We start from the raw sequence: 21,612 nt of genomic DNA on the forward strand, positions 1-21,612 counted from the left end.
GAGTATGTAGATGCTAAAGGTAGCTGAGAAACCATTTATTTTGACCAACGATTTCACAGACGCAGAAAATGCGTGAAAGTAAACTCTGAAAAGTCGTACAAAGCAGTTGCTCCAACATCACTGCAAAAAAATACTGTACAAATTACTACGTTCAACTTTCTTAAATTTTATATTTTCCATGGACGTACATTGTTAAACCTTTATGATAGTTAAATTCAGATTGCCATTTTTAAAGATCATATATTTTTAAGAGCACATTCAAAGCATTCCCGTTATTTAGTGGCCACCCGTTAGTTTGCGAGACGATCTTTCCAAATGTGGAAAATCATCGTCTTTTACGCTTTTCCTTCGACTGTTCTAGTCATTCTTGGGCATAACCGGCTTAATTTCATGTCTAGTTTTGCATGCATCCGATAAATGAAATGACGTGAGTTGTTCTACTAGAAGAAGATACAATTTTGTAATACAAAGGGTCTCAGTGATACATTATTGATCTTACTAGTGTGTTAGATTTAAACAAAATATAATGATCATTTCAGTTCAAAACGCATTTTTTTTTATTTGATTCATATTCATATATTATAAGCATGTGTTATAAACGTTATGTTTAGAATACGATTGACTGTGAAGCATAAATTTTAACATTTACTTTTGAATAATGTATCTTCTTTCTTCGAATAATGTATCTTCTTTCTTCCACCGAGTTTTCAACAATCGGTAAAACGACAGACCGTTATCCGGAGGAAGTAAGCGAATCTTCGCCATGTGAAAGCTGATTCGGCAGTGGCCAGTCAAATGCTTTGACCAACATGCTGCAATTCTGATTTGACAAATTTGTAGGATACTTTTCCACCCCTAGAGATGGCTCAGTACATTACAATTTTGTTTGACGACATGACTGCAAACTATTCCAGTATTTTTATATGGAAATAGTGTCTTTATACTTATTTGAATCTGAAAAGTTGAGATGAACGTTTTTATGGATGATGATTTATATTTATAGGGCCCATATAGCCGAGGCGGTAAACGCACTGGTATTCAGCATGACCATGCTGAGGGTGACGGGTTCGATTCCCGGTCGGTACAGGATCTTTTTGTAAAGGAAATTTCCTTGACTTCCTTGGGCATAGAGTATCTTCGTGCCTGCCACACGATATACACATGCTAAATGGTCATTGGCAGAGGAAGCTCTCAGTTAAAAACTGTGGAAGTGCTCATAGAACACTAAGCTGAGAAGCAGGCTTTGTCCCAGTGAGGACGTTACGCCAAGAAGAAGAAGAAGAAGATTTATATTTCAAGCCAAAATTCTAGTTATTTTAAGGTTGCAGCCAAAATTCCATAACAATCGGATCGCTAGAAAAAGAGATTTTGATCCCTAAACATAATTATTTTGTATGAAAAACAGTTTTGTAAGTAGTACATTGTATTGTGATTCCATATGTGTATAGATGTTCATATTACTCTCAGTCCAGGCGATGGTATTCACATGAATTGGAGTATTCTTAAAGTTTGCAAGGATTTTGGTTAACCGACTGACTTCACTCAAACTATAATCATTTTCTGTTAACAGTCGCACAATCCGACTCATTGGACAAATATAGCAGTTGATTAGCATTCTAATTAACTTCAATACACAAGTTTTGAGGTGATTGGAAGAATATTCGACATGACACGCGAGTTTGCCATTTCATTTTTACTGAAAGTAACAACAAGGCGTTCACAAGGTTTCCTAGATAGAAATTCCCCTTATGAAAGTAAGGTTCTTGGACTAAGGCCACTTGGGGTATACCATTTTTGCATAAGTCTGCAAAGATTGGTCATTGCTGTTCTTTTATGTTGAAGATTGATCTGAGCTATCCTAACAGTAGCCACTACCCAAACTAGGCAAGATTAAACTCTATGCAATCACCGTACAACAAAGAACAGCAGCAAAAAAAAAAAACAGTTAAAAAACGCCAAAGGCGAGGATACACAGAATACACTGTGTAAATCGCATAATACGACACCATATAGGGGGGGGGGGAGGGGCATCCATTTAGTACGTCACGCTAAAAATGGAAATTTTCAACCTTCCCCTCCTCTTGCGTACGGGATTTTCCTATACAGTCGGAACCCGCTCGTTGAGCCACAACCTCCACCCAACCAACGAATTCGATTCGCTAGTTGGGTGAAGTGACAGCAGCACAAGGGGCGTGCGCATTGTTTTTTTTTCAAATCATGTTTAGGTTGGAATTAAAAAGTATTTTTTTTTTTCAATTTGTTTTACATTTAGAGCAAAACAGATACGTTTTGCAAGACACATATATGGCTAATGCGGGAAATAATTATTTTCACCCATTTTTAGTCGGTGAAGTGAAAATGTATATAGATGTTTATGAAACTACCAAAGTGCAAGCACAAAACGCTTTCAATGATCGACAAAATAAAAATTACCGATGTTTTGCATTCGTTTCGAAGAATTGTACATATTGTTTTTTTTTTAAGAAATATGAAATAGAAATTCTTCTCGATTATCAGTAAAATTGAAGAAACCAAAAACTCATTAGCTCGCCCCTCGGAATTACAGATTGATTGTCATTTTCAGTTTGACGTTGAATTATGACATCCAGGTGCTTTTTAGTTGGCTGACAGCTCAACTAACGGAGCCCCAACTAAAAGCCGCCCAACTATTAAACCACCAACCAGCGGGTCATGACTGTATTTAATACAATGCTTGTCACACTTTTTAAACTTTTTCAAAAACGGTTTCTTCAAAAACGAAAAACATTTTCCACTACGAAAAAAAAATCAGAAGATACCTTGATCCATCCTCTACATGTGTACGAAAGCCGATTTTGAAAATATTGCTTCGTTATTTAATAAAAAATCAAAAACTAAAAAGTGAGGAAATGCTTCCAGTTTCGCCATAAATGTGATGTAGGACAACTAAATTTATGTATGTAATGTATGTAGATAAGCATAATAGGACAGGGTGCTCAATGATAGCAAGGCTCAAGCCTAAGGTTGAAGCTATGATCTTTTTCTGTCGAGCTAGAAACGGGTGGTACAAAAGCGAAGAGCTTCAATTGCCACCAAAAAAAATAGCAAGAACATTTGCTGCTTAAGGGCGGACGGGACGGTCGGGGAAATATCCGCCATTGCTCTGTTGCTACTAAGATGGTAATCTCAGATTCTACTTCATATTTTGCAACAAAAACCTATCACTGTGTATGCTCACTTGCAGTGCATATGCTGATTGTTTTTCAGCATCTTCAGTGCGATAGAACTCGAGATTACCATCTTCAAAATCGCGAGGCAAATTGTTAGAAAGAGAGGCAAGATAGGAAAAATAACACGGCGTCCCGTTTCACCTTAAACTGGTATCACAAAGATTCTCCAACAAGAAACAAATCATGATCCATTTATCTGATTAGCATGACAATAAATGCTATGGGTTGAGAATTGTGAGAAAAAATCTGGTAGTCGATACCCACATAAATTTCAATTTGTATGAAAATGTTTCGCAGCAATGATGAAGCTGCGTCTAGTCTTCAGTTTTTGTTTGCTGATATAAGATCTCCATCAACTGTAAAAATAACAACCTTATAAGAAATGTTTTATCTAGCAAAGAATGATATACGCATCAACACAAACGTCCGGCATAAAAAAAATGGACAAATGTTCTGTCTCACCAGAAATTATGCATTCAAATGTAAATTCCGCAAAGGCTTGTATCATTTCGCATTCAAGCAAACACATTTAGAAGCTCAACTAACACAGCAGAGCTAAAAACGCACAAAAGCTGAACTTCAAAACCCAGCCATTCATCTAGTCGGAAGCGATATCTTTGCCTGGCACATGCTCCAACTAAATCAAATATATGCACCACATTTGGTCACAGTCGAAAGATGGGGTTAATAAAAAGCATGCATATTTTAGTGACACTTTCCACATTTCAGAGCCCTGGTCTGGCGTTGGCACCACATACACTTGCACACACACACACAACCACCAACATAGCCCGGAAGGGAGTCGCCTGTGATGCACGCATTTCATTTTCATGAACAATCCAACAATGCCACATTCCTGTTTGTAAATCTGCATGTGAAATATCCTGATAAAACTGGAACTCATTTGGAAAACCTGCATCAGCCAGCCCAGAGGAAGAGTAGTGTCAGAGCCTGCCTCGGAACTCGGAACGAAACTTGTATTTCTATTCGACGACGACGAAACATGAAGGACACACGCTTCTGCTGGTCGGTTGGCCAACCACTTTGGAGTGGGTTCAGCAACTGTAACTGTAGCAGCAGGAACCGGAAGCACCATAGTATATGACCAAACACCAGCCACAGATTTGGAACATCAGTATCAGACTGCCTCTTTTATGTAGTTCTATCTGACCGCTCAGGATTAATGTATGCAATTGTCGCAGATATTTTTCATTTGTGCAGGCGATCGGAGTTGGTCTTATTTGTAGCTGGAAGGCTCTAGAACAATTTGAGTTTCTCGTAGTTTATTGTACCTGAATAAATAATTAAAAATATAATGCCTCTCTACGATAATTTCTGTTCGCAGAGCAAATGACTGTCGTGTTGGTTGGAAAAGGCTTTCCTTTGGATTATAATTTATAATAAAGGTTTATACTTACGAGCGACACATTGCCTGCGATTAATTTTCTGCAATGACCTGTTAACCTTGAACAACTAGCATAGCATAGCATAGCATAGCATAGCATAGCATAGCCGACCGTAGACATCCTGGGGTGGCTGTCGATAGAGACGTTTAATGCGCCAGAAAAGTTGCCTGGGACTCGACAAACCTTTCATTTAACGAACTCTCGACACCTGGCCAGGTCCTTACGATCAGCGGGGACGGGGAGGAAATGTTGATTAGATATCTACTCAGAATGTGTCCAAGAACTTGGCCCACTTCATAGATATCTGGAGTTGGAAATTGGATAGGGTTTAATGGGGTGCTTTCCTTGGCGAAAAAGCGTATAAGAAATTGTTATGGTTTAATCATTTACCTGGATACCACTGAAAAAGTAAACATTAGCATTAAGCAAGTCGCACTAGTTTCGTAGGTAGTACAGCCCTAGACCACAGTTATGAGGATTGCCTCCTTCCCGTCGGATACCAAAAAAACAAAGATTGGAGACTTACTTCTAGACAAGACTGACACAATTCTCCAACAGTCGAGAGTTGTCCTGACCCCGTCCTTGCGACTGCTGAGGAATATGGAAGGATGATTAGTTAGACACCTAAGAAAGATGTAGAAAGTTCTACGACCTCTCAGGCCTAGGTGTCAAGGGGATATGGGTGTTGTTCTAGGTGTAGTTAGTGGAAGGGTACTCCATAGGATGCGATTGGGCAACGTTCAGGCACACAGGTAGACCAAGAGCAGTGGATGTCCAGAATTGGTCCAGAAGCACTCTTCATTTTGTCACAGACGGTTGAATCACTGTGAAACACTTCCCGGACGTGCGGTTGCGAAGCACACTTTCGGCAGATTTCGTTACCGGTATCCGATTTTAGTTCGGTGGAGCCAGAGCCATGGCACGATGCAACCTTGCACGACGATTTATCTCTCGACCGCGGAACTAATTGACATTTTCTTCATTAATTATTCTTATAATAGTAGTAAAAGCCCTTAAATCAAAAACTCGCTGCATGTTAACCTTGAACAACTAGCAACTCACAAATTGAGAAATTGGGATATGCGAAAAATAGTTACGCTCTAGCATCCGACAGAAGCCAAAGAGACCCAAAGAGGGAGCAGGCGCCTCAAACTCGAACAGAATACGCCTCAATACTAACACGCTCACGCCAGTGAAACTTGGTGTGTATCAGTGGAGAACACGCAATGGCTGCACTGCCGGTGGAAGCATAATTGTCCCATGTGCATTTTGGCAATATTGAGATTTGGCAGCCCATGACCATGTATCGTGGGGTACTATCATATGGGGAGAAAATGCATGGCCGATTTGTAACATTCTAAAAAGTGGACGCATAAGCGTCACGTTTCATTGGAAATCCTATGGAACTATGAAATCGCTCTAAAACAAAAAATAGTGCTCAAATTAAAAATTGGTTGATGTAAGAACACGATTCAGCACTTATACTTCATAGTTGAGACAATTTACTTTTTTCGAACTTTGGACGCGATTTTCTCGATTGTCTGTTATTGCACATGGGACATTTATGCGTCCACCGGCAGTGCAGGTCTTCATCAATTAATGCCTGCGGTATTAAATTCGTGCATGGTGGCCACACAATTGACTCCAATGTGGAGCTCCATCGTCGATGTCATGAAAAGCCGATAGCGACAAATATTCGGGAGCGCAGAGATGGCATTTCACCGTAGCGATTCACTGCGGCGTCAGTTTATCGACCACACTGGGGATAGGAACATTTTTCACCACACCAAGAAGCCAGTTTCTCTTGTTTTGGGTGGTAGGTAGACCAAGCGCTAGTGCGTGCTCTTGCTCGTCCGCCTTGGATCGAGTGTGGCTCACTCTTTCGCGCGCATCGCTCTCCGGCGCTCTCCCGTGTTTTCACCCAGCAGTCACCGAATTATCACCATGGTGTCGCCGGGGCGAGAACTCTCCGGCGTTTCACCGCAGCGCGCACTCTGGCGCAAAAACCTCACTGGAGCGCGCACCCGGGTGATTTTTTACACTTTCACCGAAGAGAATTTTAAATCGCTCTCGCCGCACTGTTGTGTGGTCTAGTGCTCAGGGAGCTAAGAGATTTATTTCTACCCAACAAGCTTGCGCGCATCCGAATCGCAGTGGTGGATCCACATATAAGAGAAGGGCTCCTATTCAGATGCACAGCGTGAGTGGTGTATTTTCTATTTCTCTTTCCCACACTGAGGATATGGACATTAGTATGGGACAAATATCAAATCCTCGCTCCAGTCGAATTTTTAGATCCCATTAAGGTCCCATATGAACTGTGCAAAATTTCAGCGCAATCGGTGAAACTATAATTTAGCGCAAGCGGTTCAAAGTTTTCATAGGATTTACTATGGGAAAAGTTACACTTTCAGATAAAAAATCCCAGAGATCGTCCCTTGCCTCCTTAGTTCAAATCGATCAATGTTTCTTGTAGAAAAATCAATTATGAAACTTTTCTTCGAAGACCGCAAAACAATTGGATGCTTGTGGAAAAAGTTATTGATTTATTACCGATTAGTGATCCAATGAACGGCTTTTTGTTTTGTTTTATTAGCAGCACTGTAGTTGCTGCCTTGGCTGCTGCTGTTTCTGGGGGTGGTGATGCCTCCCGCCACCCCATGCAACAACGGCAGCAGCAGTGCTGCTGATAAAACGAAATAAAAAGCCGTTCGTTGGATCACTAATCGGTAATAAATCAATAACTTTTTCCACAAGCATCCAATTGTTTTGCGGTCTTCGAAGGAAAGTTTCATAATTGATTTTTCTACAAGAAACATTGATCGATTTGAATTAAGGAGACAAGGGACGACCTCTGGGATTTTTTATCTGAAAGTGTAACTTTTCCCATAGTAAATCCTATGAAAACTTTGAACCGCTTGCGCTAAATTATAGTTTCACCGATTGCGCTGAAATTTTGTACAGTTCATATGGGACCTAAATGGGATCTAAAAAGTCGACTGGAGCGAGGATTTACTTTTTCCATACAAGCGTGTACCATACTAATGGACATCTCTGCGGGAGCGAAAGTGGAGGTGGCGCAGACCCACTGTAGGGGCGCGAACAAAAGACAATTACACCGTCTTCGACCTTGTGGCCACTACAGACTGAACATTACAACATTAGACAACGGACAACACATATAACACCCAGTGGCCCAGTGAAGAATTTTCTATTTGACAAAAAGTTTTCCCCGACTGGAGCGGGAATCGAACCCACACTCCGAGGCTTACGAGACACCTAAACGACTGACGCCGCTAACCGCTCGGCCACGAAGCCCACAAAATCTGCAAACAAGCGTAAAATTAGAACCAAGCAGGACCTCACAGAGGAGACAGGCCCAGAGGCTCATGGCGGCGCAGCCTCAACAAGGAAATAAAGGAAGTCGACAGAAATTTGACCTGGCCACAGGTCAAGGCGATGGCTGGCAATAGGTTCCGAGCCATTTTTTCTTCTCTTGTGCTCTACCGCTTCCAAACGTGCGGAAAGACTCCCTCGTCCAGGCATAGCAGATCTGAACATCCTGGGAGCCTCTGTAATAGCTATTTTTAAGGCCAGGTTCCACGTCTGGAACTGGGGCCTTATGTATGCTAAAGAACGCGAGCTGGAAACAGCTTTCATCGTGATGGTCGACATGCAGAGGTGTGTGATCACCAGCATGCAAACGGAAACGGCCTCCCTTATCGTTACACCTGAAAATCACCACAGCAGTCGTAATATCAAATCGACCACGTTCTGATTGATGGACGGCACTTTTCCGACATTATCAACGTCAGAACCTATCGTGGCACCAACATCGACTCCGATCACTACCCAGTGATGGTCAAACTGCACCCAAAACTCTTCGTCATGAACAATATACGGTACCGGCGATTGTCACGGTACAACCTAGAGCGACTGAAGCATCTGTGTTGGTTATCGTTTTCGGACCTCTCCAGAGAAACGCACTTTATTGATCGTGTCGCAATTCTTGAAGCTGGGGAAATTTTATTAAATAATGTACACTAGTTCAATGACGATTAATACTCACAATTTAGTCTTTCTTAGATCGATAAATCCAACAAACTGTGTTCAATCACACGCAATCCAATTAATATTGCTGACCTGGAGACTAAATAACGTATTCTATATTTTGCCGGAAGATATCGAAGTTATTTTAACGCTACTTACTATTTCCAGAATACTTAATTTAAACTCAACGTAGCTGGTATATACAGTACTGGCCAAAATTATAGGCAGTGATGATGATACGATGCATAGTTCGATATACCTTTCTTCGGGTTAGCTTAACTCAAATGCCATTATTCGAATATAAGTGTTTATTGATCACGAAATAAAATTGCATTGTTTCAAACATCAAGCAAAACTTAACGAAGGAGAAAGAATTCAAATCTTGAATTTGGTCGAAAATTGTCTGGCCAAAATTATAGGCACTTTATCGACCTTCCTAAGAAAGTTTGATGTTCTATCTCAGACATTAGTAATAACATCACCAGGATCCTTTAGCAGAGGTGTTAGTATTGTTTAGAATCGAGATCATTGCTTTGTAAGTTTGATTTTGGGTGTATTTTATCAAATGTCAATGATAGCTATCTCGAGATACTTGTGATTTCTAGTTTATAAATTTGCAGTTAATAATAAATGTCCTCCATACGTTTCCAAAAGGTTTTAAGTGTAGGTTAGTGGGCAATCGATCCAAAATATGATCTCCCAGGTATTGTAATGAGTAAATTTTGTTGCATGGCATTGAAATTGATTAATTTTGAATTGTGAAATGAAGCGGTGGCTTGTTCAAAATACCTGTAACCATCATTATGACTAAAGTTCTTATTGAGATATGTCTCGTGGACATTGGAAATGTTTCTGATATACCTAATGGAATTCAATCTATCTTTCTATGAAACCGGCAGTCCAGTTTCTATTGAAGAAATGCAAACTCACACACTGTTAGTATCCAGTCCCACTTTCCGTTATTAGTTATACAGCTACTCAAAAAAGCGGTTTTCAGTCTAAGATAACAAGTAAATTAAGAACGCCTCGAAGGGTGCCAAAAACATGCCCATTGGAGCCAAATACAATGGTACCATGCTGTATTCAGTGATTTTATCCTTTTTGAAGAAATTTACTGGAATATGGGGTGTCTGTAAGGTGGAGAGTAGAATAACGCAATATGCTATTCAGCATCCAAACACGACTGCAAGGGGCTGGGGTAGTAACAGTCTGTGGGGATGATTTTTTTTAAAGATATTGATCCCCTGATATCATCTGGGGGTATGCCCTGATATCATCTGAATGCCAAACAATATATCAAAACTATATCTGTTGTCTAGGATAAACACTTTGATGAGAACTTCAGTTATAATGATGATAACTGGTATTTCCATGAAGAGAATGCTTCATATCACAAAGTGAAATATCAATTGATTGGTTTCAAAGCCATGGAATTTCTGTCCTAGCTTGATCGTCAACTAACCTAGACAACAATCGTATTGAGAACACTTGAAGTATATTGATCAGCAGTTGTAAAACTATCAAACTAAAAATCGCCAGGTATTCGTTGTAGCTTTCATGGATATTTGTTCAAATTTCACCAAACGCCAATGGCATAAACTTATGATCCCCATTCCAAACCGTGTTAAAAGAATATTTAAGGCTCGTGAAAGTATTATAACCTCGATGATAAAAAGTTTCTGAGATAGGACATCATACCTTCTTTAGTAGGTCAACATAGTGCCTATAATTTTGGCCAGACAGTTTTTGACCAATTTCAAGATTTTAATTAGTTTTTCTATGTTGATAATCGTTTGGAGTAAAAAACGTTGTATTGTTAATATGTAGTCAATAGACAATAATACTAAAATAATTGCATTTGAATAAAGTTATCTCAAAGGGAGATTTATCAACCTAAACATAGTATCATGAGCATTGCCTATAATTTTGACCAGTACTGTATGTACGTTAAATCCAACTATTTTTATCTAACTAATTCCGAAAAAATCCAAACTTGGTCGTGTAGCTTGTACTAAGTGCTGACTTGCAGAATTTGATCTTCATTTACATCACTTACTGACAACTGACACCTCAAACTATAAACAGTTCAGACTGACGGTTATAGATGACACTCGCATGTCACTCGCGTACAAAGGGTATACCTCGATCAGGAACACCACTAGGCTGCGAGGTGCAGTGCTGCCAGTATCGGCAACATTCCCCAACCCGTAACGCATTCCCGTATCCGTTATTGAACGCGTTACTAACACTATGCCGCTTCAGCACTGCTAACGTTGATGATGGTAGATCCAATGACCGTTGAGATCGTGATGCTATCGGCAGCAACAGATTGTCCTTTCCAAAGATGTCTGTATGCCTAGGCATGTGGTCCCATCCTTTGTTTCGTTTAGTCAACCATGTTCTAGACCTTACTGCTTTGTCGCCATCCTTTCCTGTTTCTATTCCACTCGATGCATAATCCTTGTCACACTTCAGCTTATCGAGGTTGATCTTTCTTGATTTCTGCTTCGTTGAACCTTTTGAAGCGCTTGTGCCGTCACCTCCAGATTTGGGACGACAGCTTTCCAATTTTCCTTCGTCTTCATTGTTTTCAAATTCATTCTCACGAATATGAAAGCTAAAGTTCTGTGCTTCTCGCATGTTAGCTACATGTCCGTAAATAGACCAACCCAGTCGAGTCTTCGCCGCCAACGGGTCGCCAAGCTCTCCTTCACGTAACTTTAATGTTGCGATCAAACTAGCATTGTTGGAACCTATCAATATACCAGGCGAAACTGCTTCGTAACTGCTGATCGGCAGCCCTTTCAAATGAGCATATTGACGTGCCAATTCTTCGTACTTCAGTGTTTGCCTCGGAAGTTCTAGGTTCGGAACAGTTCTAGTATGATTCAGAGCAAAACTTTTACTGGCACCTAGACCAGAGACATCAACGGAACCCCGCTTAGAGTTTTTGATTTGCCGATTTATGTTGCCCGTCCAAGTTAGGCCCAGAGGAAGAAATTCACCATCATCTATGCCTAAACGATCGGCAATTGACTGTTCGATCAGCGTCATCGATGAACCATCGTCTAAAAACGCGAAGGTCTCGACTGATTTTCCGTTCCAGAAAAGTTTTACGGGAATTATACGAAACATTGTAGCGTTTCCTGTAGAATGATGAGCATTTACTCCTTCTCCGGAACTCACATTTTGAAATGCTGCATTCGATTCCAAATCGGGAGAAACTTGCTGCTTTTGCATTTCAGCATGCAACAACGGGTGATGTCGTAGCTGACAACCATCCACTCCGCAATTCTCTTGTTGCTTGCAAGGTCGCTGCCCATGTTTTCCCAAGCACAACTTGCAGAGGTGATAGTGTTTAACAATCTCCCAACGATTCTCAGGACCCCATTTCTTGAAGATAACGCAATCCCTAACTTTGTGGTTGGGTCCGTTGCAGGCCAAACACACCACTCCGGAAATGTTTTCCTCCAAATTTTCCTTCTTGAATGGTTCCGCCGCAGAATGCGCATTGAGAAAGTTTTTCTCTTTTCCTCGATCACTTCTTCCTGCTTGCGACTGCCTAATATCCGCGATGACTGTGACATCAGAGGCTGCAGCTACTAAGATTGACATGTACGTCGAGAATGTACGTAAGTCGACCGCCATAAACTGCCGTTTATAGAGTGCCCAATCCAACCGTTGCTGTGCTGGAAACTTTTCCACCAGCTCCTGCAGTAGAGTCGGATTGCACAAGTGTGCTATCTGTCCTGCTGCCTCCAAATGGTCACACAGATTCTGGACGGCCATACCAAATGAGATCAATGTATCTAATCGGTCTGATCTTGGTGCCGGTACCTCGCGTATCTTGTTCAACAGCGTTTGAATTTTCAGTTCCGGTCTGCCAAACAACATGTATAGTGTGTTTAGCACTTGTGGCACACACGCCGGAAGTAACAACCGACTCTTAACAGCGTCGAAGGCCCTGCCTTGCAATGCTTTCTGAAGCCTGGCCAGATTTTCGACATCGGAGTATCCACAGGCCGTCGTCGAGTTGACATACGCACTATAAAACAATGGCCAGTCTTCTGGGTCCCCCCGAAATGGAGGAAGGTCCTTGGGCATAACCTGCCTCGCCAGTAGCTGGTGTTGCGAAGGAACGATTTGAAGCTGAGCTAGCGGATTAGGCATCCTTGGAAGACTTTGGAAGTTACTCTGACTAAGGGGAACTCCTCCATTTGCACCAACAACGTTTGCATATCCTGTATCTGGAAACTGCTGGATGGCCTGGCTACTCCCATTCATCGCGGTGTTGAAAGCCTGCCCAGGAACAAAGTTAGGAAAAGATGTTGCTGATTGCACGAAGGGTGCACTCGTGTTTGTTGCTATCCTGGCATAAAATTGTGGTTGTGATAGAGTATTTATCAACGGATTACCAGCAACCGATGGACCGGTTACAACCGAAAGGCCCGAATGATTCGAAGTAGGACCCACGGTTGGAACCGTAGAGCAGGCTGTCACAACATTTGTTTGTGTATTGATTCCCAACCCTGGTGGCACTCGACTAACTAACCCTCTTGGCATCGTCCCTAGGTGCTGATAACGATTAATTTCAGTCTGCATGTTTGCACCTAGCCAACTTCCAGAGCTTAACTGTGATGGTCCGACTGGCATCGAATGAACCGAAGGAATAGTTGTCGGAATGACCACTGACCTACCTTGCGATCCGTGGATAGTTGACGACGGGGTCGGGTCAAGTCCGTGTACAGGCGTACCTGAAGTGGTCAGAAAGGAACTGATATCAAACGTTGGTGCACCCGAAATAATTTCCTCTGCCCTTCCGCTCGGCTGAGCAATCGAAAGGTTCCTCATTTCGCCGACCATCTGTTGCATCCAGTTCTGCACTTTATTGACTCCCGCCGCTGCAGACTGTCCATTCCAGCTGTTCACAATGCCTTCATTCGTGCTCTCAACTATGCCTAACATAGCTTTACTGGCAAGCTTCCTCAATTCCTGCCGCTTCCGTTCCATTTCTTGTCTATGGTTTTCTTCCATCTCCTTCTCCAAGTTTTCACGCTGTTCCTGGATCCACTGAAGGCTAGCTCTTGCCTGGTCTGTTAAGATCGACTGTCTTGGGTTTTCCAGACCCTGTGCAGCAGTCGACATTCCTGCTGGTGGCAACCCGGGTGGTGCACTGGCCGCGATTGACTGTAGACCGGCAGAAGATGTCGTCGTTACATACGGAACACTACTCACCATACTCACCGGAGTGCTTGTTTGCCCAGGTGGATCGATGGGTGGCAGAATCGAGCAATTACCACACACCCAGCTTCGGTCCGCAACAGATTCATTCACCCCAGCGCATTGGTAATGATACCATTCTTCACACCGTGGACAGAACACCATGTTGTCCAGGTTGTTCGATCGCCGGCAGACTCTGCAGTCGTTTCTCTCCGTCTCCGGCATCCTTCTGTCCACAGATTCCGAGAAGTAAATTCTTCAAGTTTTGTTGGTTATCGTTTTCGGACCTCTCCAGAGAAACGCACTTTATTGATCGTGTCGCAATTCTTGAAGCTGGGGAAATTTTATTAAATAATGTACACTAGTTCAATGACGATTAATACTCACAATTTAGTCTTTCTTAGATCGATAAATCCAACAAACTGTGTTCAATCACACGCAATCCAATTAATATTGCTGACCTGGAGACTAAATAACGTATTCTATATTTTGCCGGAAGATATCGAAGTTATTTTAACGCTACTTACTATTTCCAGAATACTTAATTTACACTCAACGTAGCTGGTATATATGTACGTTAAATCCAAATATTTTTATCTAACTAATTCCGAAAAAATCCAAACTTGGTCGTGTAGCTTGTACTAAGTGCTGACTTGCAGAATTTGATCTTCATTTACATCACTTACTGACAACTGACACCTCAAACTATAAACAGTTCAGACTGACGGTTATAGATGACACTCGCATGTCACTCGCGTACAAAGGGTATACCTCGATTAGGAACACCACTAGGCTGCGAGGTGCAGTGCTGCCAGTATCGGCAACAATCTGGATGTCGCCTCAGCGTAAGCGCAGAATCTCAAGGCCGCGTTGCCAGATGACGGTGAGCTCCATGAGGCCCCTCTAGAGGACTGCTGGACTGAAAGCAGCCATCAACGACGAAGCCGAGAGCACCATCGGGTACGTGGAACGGAATCGACGGGACGAATGGTTCGACGAAGAGTGCAGAACGGTTTTGGAGGAGAAGAACGCAGCGAGGGCGGTAATGTTGCAGCAAGTGACCCGACAGAACGTGGAGCGTTACAAACAGAAGCGGAAACAGCAGACCCGCCTCTTTCGGGAGAAAAAGCGCCGGCAGGAAGAAGTGTAGTGCGAAGAAATTGAACTGCTTTGCGGTTCCCAAACGCGAAAAAAATCCGTTCTGATAAACATGAACAAACAAACGCAAATATGAGAACAAGCAAATATATACCGTCAACTGGAACTAGTTCCAGCTGTTAATATGGGCGTTCTAGAAACCGTGACAACTAGTGCACGGTGTACATTTCTTATTGTTGTTATCGTTGCTATGCATAGTTCCCGTTTGTTCCCGTTGCCGTGACTGAGAGTGCACGTATATCGGAACAGATTTTTTTTTTTGCGTGCAAGAATCACGGAAGTTCTACCAGAAGCTCAACGCATCCCGCAACGGCTTCGTGCCGCGATATGCAGGGATAGGAACGGAGACCTCTTGACAGACGGCCGTGAGGTTATCGAAAGGTGGAAGCAGCACTTCGATCAGCACCTGAATGGCGTGAAGAACGTAGGCACGGTAGACCACGGCAATGAAGAAAAAATGACGCCAGAGCAGCGGAGAATGGCAATGGACCAACTCCCACGCTGAGGGAAGTTAAGGATGCTATTCGCCAGCTAAAAACCAACAAAGCAGCTGGAAAGGATGGTATCGCAGCTGAACTCATCGAGGTGGGCCCAGAAAAGTTGGCCGCCTGTCTGCACCGGTTGTTAGTCAGGATCTGGGAAACCGAACAGCTACCGGAGGAGTGGAAGGAAGGGGAAATCTGCCCCATTCACAAGAAAGGCGACCATTTGGAATGTGAGAACTTCAGAGCAGGGTCGTGCAATTTCGAAAGGAAAACATGACGTACGACGACTGTAGCAAATCATTTCCCATGCGAACGGACTGCTGTGATGCTTCATCTCTCACCCAGCAACACACTCGTTCGTTGCTGCTACAGAAACAAGTGTGTATGAAACATGGGATGATACACTTGGATTTTCGTTTCATTTATGAGTCATTGAAATACTTCAACATGCTAAAAACACTATTATGAAACACTTGAAGTGACTAAGAGCCGAAAGAGAGATAAAGTTGTGGAAGACGGACCCGGTTTAGGGTGGTGCTTCGAATCGAGTTTGACTTTCTATTCTGCAGAGTTGTAACTTGTTCTGTAGCTTAGTTGGTTAAAGCGCCGGACTAGCGATAACGGATTCGTGGGTTCGAATCCCACCAAAACAAGTGGTAATTTTTTAACAAATTTATCTCTCAATTTGCCAATTAAACGTACTTTGCCTAAAAATACTTCAAGTTTTTACGTCTGACTCATTCAAATGTTGCATGAAAGTGTATCATTGAAACGAAATTGTACGCCCCTGCTTCAGAGAGATTACCATTCTCACTGCTACCTACAAAGTGCTATCCCAGATCATCTTCTGTCTTCCACAAATCAGTTCGTGGGAAGTTATCAAGCCGGCATCATTGGCAGCCGGTCGACAACGGACCAGATCTTTACCGTACGGCAAATCCTCCAAAAATGCCGTGAATACCAGGTCCCAACGCATCACCTGTTCATCGACTTCAAAGCGGCATACAACAGTATCGACCGCGCAGATCTATGGAGAGTCATAGACGAAAACAGCTTTCCTGGGAATCTGACTAGACTAAATAAAGCAACGATGGACGGTGTGCAAAACTGCGTAAGGGTTTCGGGTGAACTATCCAGTTCATTCGCATCTCACCGGGGACTGTGACTGTGAACTCTCATGCCTACTCTTCGACCGCGCTCTGGATGGTGTGATGCGATGAGCCGGGGTACGATTATCACTAAATCCAGTCAATTTGTGTGCTTTGCGGGCGACATGGACATTATCGCCAGAACATTTGGAACGGTGGCAGAGCTGTACACGCGCCTGAAATGCGAAGCAGCAAAGTTCGAACTGGTGGTGAATGCCTCAAAAACAAGGCACATGCTACTAGCTCATCCCCTGATGTCTTCCATGGGCGCTTCTGCGATTAATGTCGTGCCATAAGCGATTGTATCTAGCGCATATTTCGGGCCACCTGTGTGTGCGAAGGCCTCCCTCTGGGTAGAATTCGGCACATTCAGTGTCTGGGACTCTGCTGCAGCTTCAGTTGCTATTAGTTTATCATGGTCCAGCAAGCCCTCAGGACCTCATGGACCTGCTGATGTTCGATTTCGAGAAGTCAATGATGGAATTGGGCTGCTGTGCATCCACGTCCAAAGCTCTTGAGGAGGAAAAGGGCGCAAATCAAGATCGGCGTTCCCGGAGATCTAACACTATTGATGTAAGCAGTGATAGACAATATTCGAACTGGGCGAGTACTCTAGTTAGTTCGAATTTCGATGAAGTTTACTTAAACGTACCTAGACTGTTCAACATCGCACTAGAAGGTGTCGTGAGTAGAGCCGGATTGCAGCAATCGGGCTACGATATTCAAAGGATCCGGCCTGTTCGTTTGCTTTACTACGGCATTAAATTGATGAGTTCGTATTCAGTTTCAAGTAATTAATTACAGTTTTTACGTTCGCCACATTATTATAATTTTCACGCGTGTCATGCTATAACAGCCGATTAAGAATGATTCATCGTCGGAAGTGAATGCAATTGTTGCCACTGACGGGTGACGAGAGCCGTTACAGGAGTGACGATAAAAATTCCCACATTTCTGTGAATTCCCTCTTTGATAAAAACGACCTAACCGCAACCGTTTTCACCCTTAATGAAGAATAATATTTATTTAACACGCAAGGCTTTCATGTGGAATTCTCACCGTTTGCTGCTGGTCAGCTCCCACGTGTAAAAACTACAATTCGCGATGCGTCGTTGGCGTCGTCGTCGGGGATTTCGCTGGAAAATGCTTCCCGCCGCTGAAAATTGGACTCCGCAAAATTTGTGTGCAAATAAAATTGTTCGTTACTCGGGCCCGGGCCAACTTGCTGCTGGCTGGTGCTGGGGTCGGTGTAATGTTTTCTCTTATTTTATTTATGAGATAAACAACGGTTAAAAGGGGAATTCAATGTGTTGCTCCTTTTTCGTTTATTGTGCGGTTTTAATCTGATGGTAAAATGCTGACCGCAAACAGAGCGGGAGTTAAGTGTGTTTTCGTATCAAAACGCGAAAAAGCAAACATTCACTGATCGAAAGGCAAAGATTCAAAGCCGTTGAAACCAGACTGGACAAAATATTATTGTGGGACAAATATAGACGCCGCTAATTTTGCTTTATTTATCAGGAAAAAAAATTCCTCATTTACAAGAAGTACGAGTGGGAGATTCAAAGAACAATGACACGTTACTCATCACAACTAAGGTTTCTGGCTGCTGTTCTCCAATCTCCACCCTTCATGGCCAATGCTCGCCAGGACACACTGCACCCGGTCCACTTATCGTGCTCTCAGTGCCAATCAGCCAATAGAGAATAGAAATATTGCAAAGTTGTTGTTCGGCATGCTTGCTGCATGACCTGTTCGTCGTGGCTTTGGCCACCTTTTGAATGTAATAAGCTTGCAGTTCAACGCCCCCACACACTGTTGTCTAGCACAACACCGAATATCGTCCAAGGCACACATCGTTTGAAAACTGTGAGTTCTTGCAGGTCCTCTTCGAGCATGGTCCATGTCCGTAGAGGACCACTGGTCTTATAAACGTGTTATGCATGGTGCATTTGGATAGTTTATTAGTAAAAAAATAAATTTATTTGATGATAACACCTTTGATTTTACAATATTATCAGCATACTATATAAGTGGTTTACACTTTATGACTCTGCAACTTAAGTTTTTCTTAATTATTATTTTCGAAGATTGTTTCAATTTGTACTAGTTTGAGAGCTATGTTATTTAAAAAAGAAAAAAAAGAATTTGACCTAACCTAACTACTTTATTACAAATCTACTATTTACAAAATTTGTCCCGGATGACCTGTTGGTCTGAACTGCGGCAACTCGACTTGTACCTAATGATAGACTCACCAAATATTTCATCTAATGTTTTGATTCCGGTCCAACGGTGGACGTCGAATGTTCCCATTCTTGAAGGGCTGTTCACAATCTTGCTCAGGAATTTGTTCTGAACTCGTTGGAGTTTCAGAGGATCGGTTCGGGCGCAACTCTCCCAGATCAGAAATACCTACTCAATGACGGGAAGTATAATTCATTGTATAGGTACTTATAGCTAGTTTATTCTTCAGGGACAGCATTGATTTATGGTTGATAGGTATAGCAACTTAAGCAGAGCGTTTTATTAATCTGCTCCCCGAGAATGTCAACTGGGTGACGAATAGAGCCCAGATAGCGGCTATACAGGCCGTGGGTCGATTCCCCATACAAGAAGTGATCGAGAACTTTTTGAAGGTTTTGTGATAGCAAAAATCAATGGAATCTTCGTGTGCAGCTGTGATGCAATTCCAAGGTGGGCGGATGAAGAATACAACAGGATGTTGGATGCAGTCATCGACACGCTGGTAGGGCGGAAGCCGATAATCATCGGTGGCGTTTTCAACGCTTGGGCTGTGGAATGGGGTAGTAGGCTTACCAATGCAAAGGGGCACAGCCCACTGGAAGCTCTTGTGAAGCTGAATGTGAGGCTTTGCAACGATGGTATGGCCAGCACGTTCCGCAAAAACGGCTATGAATCCATCATCGATCTTACATTCTGCAGTCCGTCGCTAACGGAAGACATTAACTGGCGTGTCAGCGAGAAGTACTTCCACAACGATCACCAGGCGATCCTTTACCGCATTGGCCGGCGAGCCTCGACGAGGAGAACGCGGACATGCGAGCAAAGGTGGAAGACAAAAGACTTCGACTAGGAGGTCTTTGTCAAGGCGCTGCGGTCATACGGTGGAGCAAGCCTTGATGCAGGGGAACTAACAAAAGTGATAGTTACGCTATGCGCCATAGCAGTTCCGATGAAGATATAGAGCCCAGAAATGGAAGACGGCCAGCGTATTGGTGGAAAGCGACGCTTAGTACCCTCTGCGCTGCTTGCCTCCATGCTATGAGACACACCCACTGAGCCAGAAATGAAGCTGAGAGAGAAGAAAGGCGAACCGTTTTTCGGGAAGCTCGAGCCGCTCTTAACCGCGAGATAAGGCTGAGTAAGTCGAACTGCTACAAAGAGTTGTATCGTGAAGCCGACGCCAACCCCTGGGACAACGCGTACCGAATCGTGGTAGCGAAGCTCAAAGGTCCAGCAGTACCCGTGCAAATGTGCCCGGACAAACTAAAGAGGATCGTGGAAGGACTTTTTCCGCACCATAACCAAACGTTTTAGCCGCCTACACTATACACTGAGAATGAAGAAGAAGCCACCGAAGGTGTTCGGCGTTTCCGGACATGATCAGGAAGGTGCTCCAAAAATGCCTGGATGAAGGCTACTTCCCAGACAGATGGAAGGTTCAAAAGTTAGTGCTGCTACCGAAACTAGGGAAACCGCTGGGCGACCCAGGATTGTATAGACCGATCTACCTGCTGGATACCCCAAGAAAACTGTTAGAGAAGGTCATCCTTAACAGCTTGGGGAGGGGGGGGGGGGTAGTGTGGACTGTCAGCAATGCAGTTCGGATTCCACAGCCCAAGTAACAATTATACTTTTGTGGCAATCCTGAAGTAATTTCTAAGATAGAATAATAAAACTTAGCAATAAAGCTCTTTGTTCTGCAAATCTGAGATAAAATAGGTATAAAACATTCATAAGACTAATCTGGCCCTCTCTTCAGGAGATCTTCAAAGCTGCTTTTGAAGACTGCTTTGAAACTAGTTGTATTTATGTACATGCGCTGATGATTGATTATAAGAACTTTATGAAACTATAACAAGAATATCTTGAGGCATGTTGATCTTTTAGCTGTCTTTCTCAAAAGTGTCAACAGTGCATAATAAATGAAATCTTTTACCTAAGCATTATGCAGATGCAAACAAGTTTTGTTTCATGGATGAAACAATAATTAAACTGCGAATTAATTTTCATCAAATTGAAATGGCTATAACATTTAAACTGCCTGACAGATCATTGATGACAGGGAATCGAATTTTTCCGTGCCATACCCACTTTTTCGTTGATATGCCACCCAAAACATACGAAAATTACAAAGTGCTTCAAAAATAATATCAATCATTAATATACGAAGACATAAATTTCCTTTAAAAACAAAAGGCTACGCCACTTTTTCAATTCTTTCTAAGCATGGCTGCCGTTCCAAGCAAACAAAACTCATGCAGCCGCCATCAATTTTTATTACCAAACCCCCTCAAAACAATGATGGAACCAAGTCACCTTGCATGAACGCTACAGCCTTTATTGAAGATTGTTTTTACTAGTTATGATCTTAAGGCAGATTTGTTCGTCTTATATGAAACTTATTCGTTTTATACAAGAGTAACAGCCTTTGGCAATTGTTTGTTTACGTTTTCGATGCTAGAAAGTTGTATCTGTACATTTCGCGGTGTTTCGCGTCAAGATGTGCCAATTCTATTTTGTTTCCCTGTATTTTTGCTATTAATAATGCAGTGCAACTTGCTACAAAATACACTATTTGGCATGAGCTTGAGCAGAGTCACAGTAAGTACCCATTTCATTTTCGATTCGCATAGCTATGGCCTGTGTGAGAAACTGGTTGAAGGCGGGACGACAGCAGCCAGCTACTCGC

At 42.7% G+C, this 21,612-nt stretch overlaps 1 protein-coding gene across 1 annotated transcript; it reads right to left on the minus strand.

The window, feature by feature from the left end:
* Positions 1–10,610: 10,610 nt before the first annotated feature.
* Positions 10,611–14,705, minus strand: LOC134284218 (uncharacterized). The gene is made up of 2 exons (XM_062842846.1): positions 14,413–14,705; positions 10,611–14,353 (listed from the first exon to the last, which is right to left on the minus strand). The coding sequence occupies exon 2, from the start codon at positions 14,108–14,110 to the stop codon at positions 10,784–10,786; it is 3,327 nt and encodes a 1,108-aa protein (XP_062698830.1). The 5' UTR covers positions 14,111–14,353; positions 14,413–14,705; the 3' UTR covers positions 10,611–10,783.
* Between the last annotated feature and the right edge of the window lie 6,907 nt (positions 14,706–21,612).

The sequence above is a fragment of the Aedes albopictus genome, chromosome 3 (assembly GCF_035046485.1).
Source record: "Aedes albopictus strain Foshan chromosome 3, AalbF5, whole genome shotgun sequence".
In the NCBI taxonomy this organism is placed as follows: domain Eukaryota; kingdom Metazoa; phylum Arthropoda; class Insecta; order Diptera; family Culicidae; genus Aedes; species Aedes albopictus.